The 8,324-nt window shown below is 43.1% G+C and overlaps 2 protein-coding genes across 2 annotated transcripts; both read left to right on the plus strand.

Moving 5' to 3' along the window:
• Positions 1 to 1,499: 1,499 nt before the first annotated feature.
• On the plus strand, positions 1,500 to 2,957 carry LOC110058884 (uncharacterized). Its single transcript, XM_089279863.1, has one exon. The coding sequence runs from the start codon at positions 1,500 to 1,502 to the stop codon at positions 2,955 to 2,957; it is 1,458 nt and encodes a 485-aa protein (XP_089135989.1).
• A 1,048-nt stretch (positions 2,958 to 4,005) lies between these two features.
• On the plus strand, positions 4,006 to 5,334 carry LOC110059775 (zinc finger protein 862-like). Its single transcript, XM_089279864.1, has one exon. It carries the CDS (start codon positions 4,117 to 4,119, stop codon positions 5,332 to 5,334), a length of 1,218 nt encoding a protein of 405 aa, XP_089135990.1. The 5' UTR covers positions 4,006 to 4,116.
• The last annotated feature ends 2,990 nt before the right edge of the window (positions 5,335 to 8,324 follow it).

The following is an 8,324-nucleotide window of genomic DNA, read 5'->3' on the forward strand; positions in this document are numbered from 1 at the left end:
GTAACCGTGCAAAGAACGAATAGCAAAAGAATGAGAACCATCCACGTACTCTTCACCATTCTTCTAGCGGCCTAGACACTTCTATGTATTCTATTCTTGCGCGAAAGTCACCAGCTACACCGGCTAATCTAAAGCTCTAAATTGTTTTGCTACTAAAGCACGACTCCTCGGAAAAGCAGTGAGGTTTGTTTCATTCATGTCCAGGCCAATGTTTCTCTCAGTACAAAAATACCCTCGAGGAATCGAGGTCAGTAAATTACTTACTATGATCTGAATGTGATGATCAGTTGGGAGGCTTGGTGATCTTTAGGTTAGTATAGTGGGCTGTCTATTCGGGATCGTGCGGTCTGGGATCATCTTCTGGTCGAGGTCATTATTTTGGGTTTATAGGTCCACGTTACTCTCAAAGGGCCGCTCTTCATCCAGGTATATAAATGGTACCAGCACATTAAACCTGGAATAATAATAATAATAATAATAATAATAATAATAATGTAAAGAATGCCAAGGCTGACAAAATCAAGAAGAAATTTAGCATAAAAAACCAAGACGACATGGCCAAAACAAAAGGGTCTCTAAAACAACAAGTCCAGGCTAAAGCACAGAGATTCAGGCGATACACCAAAAGGGCGAACTTCTTCCGGCAAAACAAGACCTTCAGGGACAATGCCAAAAAGCTATACAGAGAGCTGGGAAAGAAAGCCATCAATATCCAGAAACCTCCCTCACTCGAAGAGGTCGAGACATTCTGGAGCAAAATATGGGAGAACAACAAGGCCTATAACGATGGTGCCCACTGGATCCAAGACCAAGCCAAGGAAAACCAATATGTACCAACTCAGGAATGGTCAGACGTCACCACAGAGGAAAGCACCAAAGCCATTCACAAGACCAACAACTGGAAAGCCGCAGGATGTGATGGCGTGGCTAACTCCTGGATCAAACAACTGACCAGCTTACACCCCGAATTAGCCAACGCCTACAACAAAATCCTCAAGAACCCAGAACAGTCCCCAGAGTGGTGACCGAGGGTGTGACTTTCCTGATACCCAAATCCGAAGACACAGAGAATCCTAAAAACTACAGACCTATTACTTGCCTGCCAACTATGTACAAGGTCCTGACCTCCATCATTACAGAAAGGACCTAAATTTTTCTCGAAAGCAACAACCTGCTCCCCAAAGAGCAAAAAGGATGCCGCCGCAGAAGCTATGGTTGCAAAAACCAGCTCCTCATCAACAAAGCCATCCTTGAGGAGATGAGATTTAAGCGCCGCAACCTCTCCACGACCTGGATCGACTACAAGAAGGCCTTTGACAGTGTGCCCCACACCTGGATCATCAAGGGCCTCGAACTCTACAAGATCTACCCCACTATCACCCTATCACTCTCTGTCACCCCTAGTCTTCTGTCTTGCTCTTGCTCCTCTAAGCTCCCTCCTGAACAAGAGTGGCTATGGCTACAACACCCCCCATGGGAGGATCAGCCACATCTTCTACATGGATGACTTGAAGACCTATGCGAAAAATGACGACAAGCAAACGGGCCTGCTGAGAACCATCAAATCTTTCAGTGACGACATAGACAAGGAGTTCGGATTTGACAAGTGCGCCAAGGCCACCTTTAAGAGAGGGCGACTTGCCGACTTCAGTAACATCGAACTCGATGTCAACACCGTCATCCAGGACCTAGAACAGGAAGGTACCTATAAGTACCTCGGAGTGAGCGAGGGAGACGGAATCCAGCGCTCTCAGATGAAAGAGAAGATCCGGAAAGAATACTATCGCAGGATCCGGATGGTACTAAAGTCTGAGCTGAACTCTGCAAACAAACTGGAAGCCATTAACACCTTGGCAGTACCCGTGGTAACCTACAGTTTTAACATCATAAACTGGACGCTACAAGAGCTGGCCAAACTTGATACAAAGACTAGGAAGTTCCTGACAATGTATAAAATGCACCACCCTCAATCTGACGTGGACAGGCTGTACCTGCCCAGAATCGAAGGAGGTAGAGGGCTTATAAAACTGGAGCTTTCCTACAAGACGACCACTATCGGTCTTGATAAATACCTCCAGGAGATGCAGGACACCCTTCTCCACTTTGTGAAAGACCATGACGACAAGAGATCCTTGTACTCCACCAGCAGACAGTCAACGAAGTTTAGTCGGGAACTGGAAGTGCCTGCAACACCACCTGCAGAGGATGAGGCGAGCACCACCTATGCCCGCAAAAGAAAGGCCAAGGCAAAACACCAGGGTCGCCAACAGCTCAGGTCCAAGTGGGAATCAAAAGCGCTCCACGGCAAATACCCACAGCGGGTGAAACAGGCTGATGTGGACCAAGACAAGACCCACAGATGGCTAAAAGCAGCCGGCCTCAAGGCAGAAACTGAGGGTTTTATCATCGCAGCCCAAGATCAAAGCCTCTCAACACGCTGGTACCAACATAACATTCTCAAGACGCCTGACGTAGACCCAAAATGCAGACTGTGTAGCCGTTTTGATGAAACCATTGACCACCTGGTCTCTGGCTGCCCTAGACTGGCTAAAACTGAATACATTCACCGCCACAACAAGGCAGCTGCACACATGCACTGGAAGATCTGCAAAGAGTTCAGTATTGAGGTGAAGGATCGATGGTATGACCATGAAACCACGACTGTCAACGAGAAAAACAATATCACCATTTTGTGGGGCATGCCCATCCACACTGACAGAACCATCGCAGCTAATAGGCCGGACATTGTGCTAAAGAACAAGAAGGACAAAAGTTGCCTTCTCATTGACATGACCGTACCCCTCGACGCCAACACCAGTGTTCTCCTTAGGTATTTTAGGCCAGGCGGGCCGCCTGACTTGATTCGCTTGAAAATCGTTGCCGCCTGGCTTAAAAATGAAGATTTAACCCAATGTAAGCTTAATTTGAGATTTGGAAATGGGAATTCCTATCCATAAGTAAAGAAGAAATCACTCAATAAAGTTGATGAAACATTGCCTGGTGTTTTTTTTACTGTGTTTTCTCGCAATTAATATGGTTATTTAAGTGATTTACCCTTGCATGAATTTGTTCAAACCTGTGATGCATTCGTTTCGTTGAACGGCAGCCATCTTTAAATTGTCCCGAGAACAGAAGGACACTTCAAGGTGTCATTCATGAAGTACTAAGCCAAATTCCCGCTTTCGTGGAAGGCGTGTCAAAAATGGCGTGTTCAGTGGACTCAGCGTGTTCAGAAAAGAAAAGGAAAGCTTCTCAAAGTAAGTTAAGTTCATTCTTTTCTCTGGAAAAGAGACAGAAAGGAGAAAGTAATGCGGCCGGGGAAGAAGTGCAGTCGGAGCTCTCAACATCTGTTAATTCAAAACACCGAAAATCAGGTTTTGATCGAGCTTGGCTGAAAGACTTTCCGTGGCTTGAGACTACAATAAACAATGACAGTGGGAGTAATAATCACAATGGTATGTTATGCAAGTTGTGTAGAAAACATAACCAAAGACCCCAGAGAGTAAGACAAGGATGTACTGTTTGGGTTGATGTTCCGTGTTTCAACTTCAAACGGGAAGCTTTAAAGAACACGAAAAAACAAATCACCACAATGTTGCAGTTATTATGGAAGTTCAACTTGGTTTAACAGCTGTTGATGGTGTTATAGAAGGTGCCTTTAAAGAAGTGTTGAGTGCCGAACGAAAGGCATTTATTGGCCACTTAAAATGTATGTACTGGCGTATAAAGGCGGAAGTGTCACACACAACCAACTTTGAGTCTTTGATTGAACTGTGCGAGTCACTGGGATGTGAATATCTTCAAAAGATAAGAAAAGCAGACAATGCAAAGTATACATCGGAACGGTTCATGCAGGAAGTTGTTGAAGCTCTTGGAAAAGTTGTCCATGATGACATTTTGCATTTGAAGGAAGTAAAGGCTTCACCTTTCTTTGCTATCTTGGCTGGTGAAACAACTGACATCGCCGTTCTTGAACAGCTTATTTTGTATGTGAGATATGTTTCAGATAAAGGAATCATTAAGTGTTCATTTCTTGGAACATTTGAGCTTTCAAATTGCAAAGCTCAAACGATAACTGATAAGATCTGTTCTGTGTGCCATGACCTAGACTTATCAATGAATGAAAAGATGTGTGGTTTTGGAAGTGATGGGGCAAGCACTATGATTGGTAGCAAAAGTGGTGTGGCAGCAAAATTAAAGGAGAAAGTCCCTTGGCTGGTAAATAACCACTGTGTGGCACATAGACTAGCTCTTGCCTGTTCACAGGCAGCTGAAGCAATTCCATACATGAAGAAATTAAAAGATATTGTTGCCCAATTGTATCGATTTTATGACTATTCAGCAGTCAGAACAGCAGGACTAAAGGATGTTCAGAGTGTTCTTGGAGCACCTGATCTGAAGCTGAAAAGAGCCAGTGACATCCGATGGCTGTCACATGATCAAGCAATAACAGCAATTCGTAAATCTCTGCCATCAATAACAAGCCTTCAGAGAGAGGCAACAGAAAGGAATGATGCACAGGCTCTGGGTCTTAGCAAGTGTATTTGCACATATCAGTTTGTTGCAAGTGTCTACATGATGTCAGACATATTACCTATCCTATCACACCTGTCCAAGCTTTTTCAAAAAGAGAATTTGGACTTCTCTCTGATTCAGCCACTGGTGAAGTCTACAGGTACGCAGCTAGAAACTTTAAAGACTGTTCCTGGGGCATTTTTTCAGCAAGTTGGTGGTGTCATTAGTAATCAACTAAAGGACTTTGATATCAGAAGCTCATCAAAGGACAATTTCAAGCATAATGTTTACAATAAATATTTGGAAAACCTTTGCAAACATGTTGAGGATAGATTTCCAGATGCTGGTCTTCTAGAATCCTTTTCAGTCTTTGATTCCTTCACTTGGCCAGAAGAGTATTTACCAGGTGATAGTGAGGAACACATTGAGAAACTGACTAAGCACTATCAGCCTGTTGGGGAGCACCAAGCTGCTTTGGCAGAGTGGAAAACCTTTGTGAATGCTGTCCAGGCAAAGGCTGATTTAAAAGGCAAAGACAGTCGAGAGTTGTTGACAGCTTTGGTTCAGCAGACATCCTTACAGCACAATTTGCATAAGTTAGCTGTGATTTCCCTTGTCATACCAATGTCCAGTGCAGATTGTGAAAGAGGATTCTCTGCCTTGAAGAGGATCAAAACTAGGCTACGGAATAGACTCAGTAACAGGATCCTGAACCGTCTTTTAACGATTTCTATTGAAGGACCAAAGCTAGAAGAATTTGATTTCGAGAAAGCTGCTGACATTTGGGGGGAGGGGGGGCTCAGAAAAACAGGAGAATAACAGTTACTTCATAAAGTACTAACAAACTTTACTTAACTTTACTTTATGAAGACAAGTAACTGTTATTTTCCTGTTTTTCTGAGTACTTTAGTAAGTTACTTCATAAACAATGTACAAGTAAGTCGTATGTTTGGAAATCTTTATTAATTTTCTAATCAGGCCACAGGAAGGTTCTTATGAATATCAAATTCGGAATAAACCTCATTGCCAGGGTCTCTCCTCATTCCCTCATCTCTCGCTCAGGGAGTGGGGAGAGACCCTGGGAGCGAGCTCGAAGAGAGTACCTCTTGGCCTTCCAAAAATCCTGGGGAGAACACTGAACACCTCAGTCAATTGGGCATTCCCGCAGGCTGCCCTGGGGCCCGTTTCTCGAAGGATCTGAAATGTTTTCGCACCCGGAAAGCTGACCATTAGGCCACCATGGCTGGTCTACTTACAGTCACCCATTAATGGGAATTCACATATCACAAAGAAGTACAAAAGTCTCCGAGGTTTGAAGACAAATTTTAATTTTGAAGTAAACAGAAATTTCGTTTATCGATCACAACATTCACTTCACTTGAAAATGAAATGGTTTAACTGAAAAACACAAAGGTACCCAAAATATGAAAAAATAACCTTATAGCAATGATGGACTCGAATTTAGTGAAGGATTGACGAAAAAAGAATTGGTGAGATTTTCTTGTTTAATCACACTTTGAAATCCAAAATGAGAACAGCATGGTTTCCTCATCTCCGCAAGATGAGACGAAGAAAAATCTAAAATATAAGCTCAAGGAACCTGTAATACATTTTACTTACCACAGTAGCCACGTTCCTTTTGGTTGGCGTCGAATAAGACCTGTGGTACTCTTCAAAGCACTGCAAAAATGAATCAATGCTTGCTTTGCTTCATCTTTGTCCCAAGGAAATCGCCATCTTTGTTCGTGACATGTGTGCACGAAAAGCGGTTTATCGACCCTTAAATTGCCATAAGCGAAATGAAATGGGCAATTTTCTCTTCACTTTGAATTGCTTTTCACGGTAACATGCCTTAAATGACTTACTGAGTACCTATTAAAGAATGATTCTCCTTCGAAAGTTCGGTTGTCAAATTCAACAGCACCAAAAACCGCGTGCCCAAGCAAAAGTGCGAAAACCAGGTGAAAACAAGAAACTTTTTACTTTTTCGCACATGCGCAGACAAAAGTCCCCTTTGTTTGATCCAGTACAAAAATTTCAGGAGTCTTCTGCCCCGCCCCTGGTACGTCCGTACGTCCGTACGTCCGTACGCCAATACCTTAGAAATTAAGAGGGTAGCACCATTACCATAGCTACCTCTGATTTTGGACATCCACGCTATTGTTAATTGACAGCTGTCACAATAAGCTATCCGCTGACCAGTATTACGTGACCATATCGCAGGCTCAGGCTTAGAGCGTATTGAGGTTGCGTGGTTTTTGAAAATAACCGCTGAGCAGTTACTGGTTTTCCGATTGCATCGCAGGCTCAAGTCAGGTTATTTCTCTGGGTGAGAAGGAGGGAGTACTCGCAAAGGCAAAATTTCGGCGCAAATTAAACCCTGGCACGTTGTTGACTTTTCTTCTGACATATTCCTTGCACAATCGTCTCTTGGAAAGTCCCTGATATATTGCGTACGTAATTTCTACAATCTTGGTTAGTCTAATTAGATATAGTTTGTTAAAATTTAACAGGAAAAAATAGCAAAACCACACGCTGAACAATTACATGCTCACAATTGATCATTTTTTGAGTTTCTGATTCAAGAAAAAATAATTCTCTTTTTCCTTTATGGTCAGCTATTGCAATCATGAGCTCCGCTTTTAGGCTTAGCTAAATCTCAAAAGCGATTGGTTCAAGCGCGTCATGTGGCTAACTGTGCTATCCGTTTCATATTGCCCAATTTATAACATTAAAGATCCCGCTCGTTGCGAAAAATAGTTGAAGGATACTAAACACAATCGCCTCAATTTGACTTTGAAAATATGCTTGGACATCATCTGTTCCTCGAATTTCAGAGTTTTCGCTTAGGCTTTAATTCGCTCCGCCTAGGGGCCTTCAAGGGGGGGAGGGGAAGGGGGTATTTATGAGCCCCCTCTATGTAGCTCTAAGGTTTTTACTCAATAATAATCAAACCTACAAGGCGTGCAAAGCCATGTATTTACTTTAGAGACAACCGCGTTTAATCATGAAGTCACTTAACGCAGTAATGACGTCATATTTAAAAATCTCCGCCATCATGGATCCGCCATGTTTTATTTAAAAGCCTTCGCAAACGCAAATGCCAAAACAGCTCCAAAATTGCTTCAAGAAAAGCGGAGAATATAAAATCGAGAATCTCACTTAACCATGATGTGAAACTTAAAAATCCAAATTGAGATAAGTGAAGCTTTGGAGCCGACTGGCTCATAGCTACCGGAGCTGATCCTGGTTTCTTTAGCCTGAAGCGGCTGGGAGTATTTCTACTCCCCCTGGACGGGAGGCTGGTCCATCGCAGGTCACTCCCCCGCAATTTGTTAGGTTTCTCCAACAATTCGCCGACACCCATTTATACTACTGGGTGGAGAGAGGCACTGTGAGAGTAAAGTGTCTTGCCTAAAAACACAACAGTGTCCCTGGCCAGGGCGCGAACCCGAACCGCTCGCTCCCAGGACGAGCGCACTAAACATGAGGCCATAAATTGGGATAAAACATTCCCATAATACTTGGTTGCCACAGAAACACTACGCTACGTGGCCAAAAAATTAACACACAAAAATGTTCCCAGGTAACCTTATGAAAAGTCACAAAGTTTAGATGGTATGCCCTCCCCCCAGGTGAAAAAGGATTAACTGAAAATAATATGTCCATCGCTTTCCGGCATTAAAGAGTTATCAGTGATTTTCATCCTACTTCATTCATTCCAATCCATATATAGCACCCCAGGCCTCTGCGGCGAGTAAAAAAAATACTGGAGCTGTGAGAAGATTGGATATATTATTCCTAACTCT

Source organism: Orbicella faveolata, unplaced genomic scaffold (genome assembly GCF_042242905.1).
Source record: "Orbicella faveolata isolate gen_17 unplaced genomic scaffold, um_ofav_v1 contig_47, whole genome shotgun sequence".
Classification (NCBI taxonomy): Eukaryota; Metazoa; Cnidaria; class Anthozoa; order Scleractinia; family Merulinidae; genus Orbicella; species Orbicella faveolata.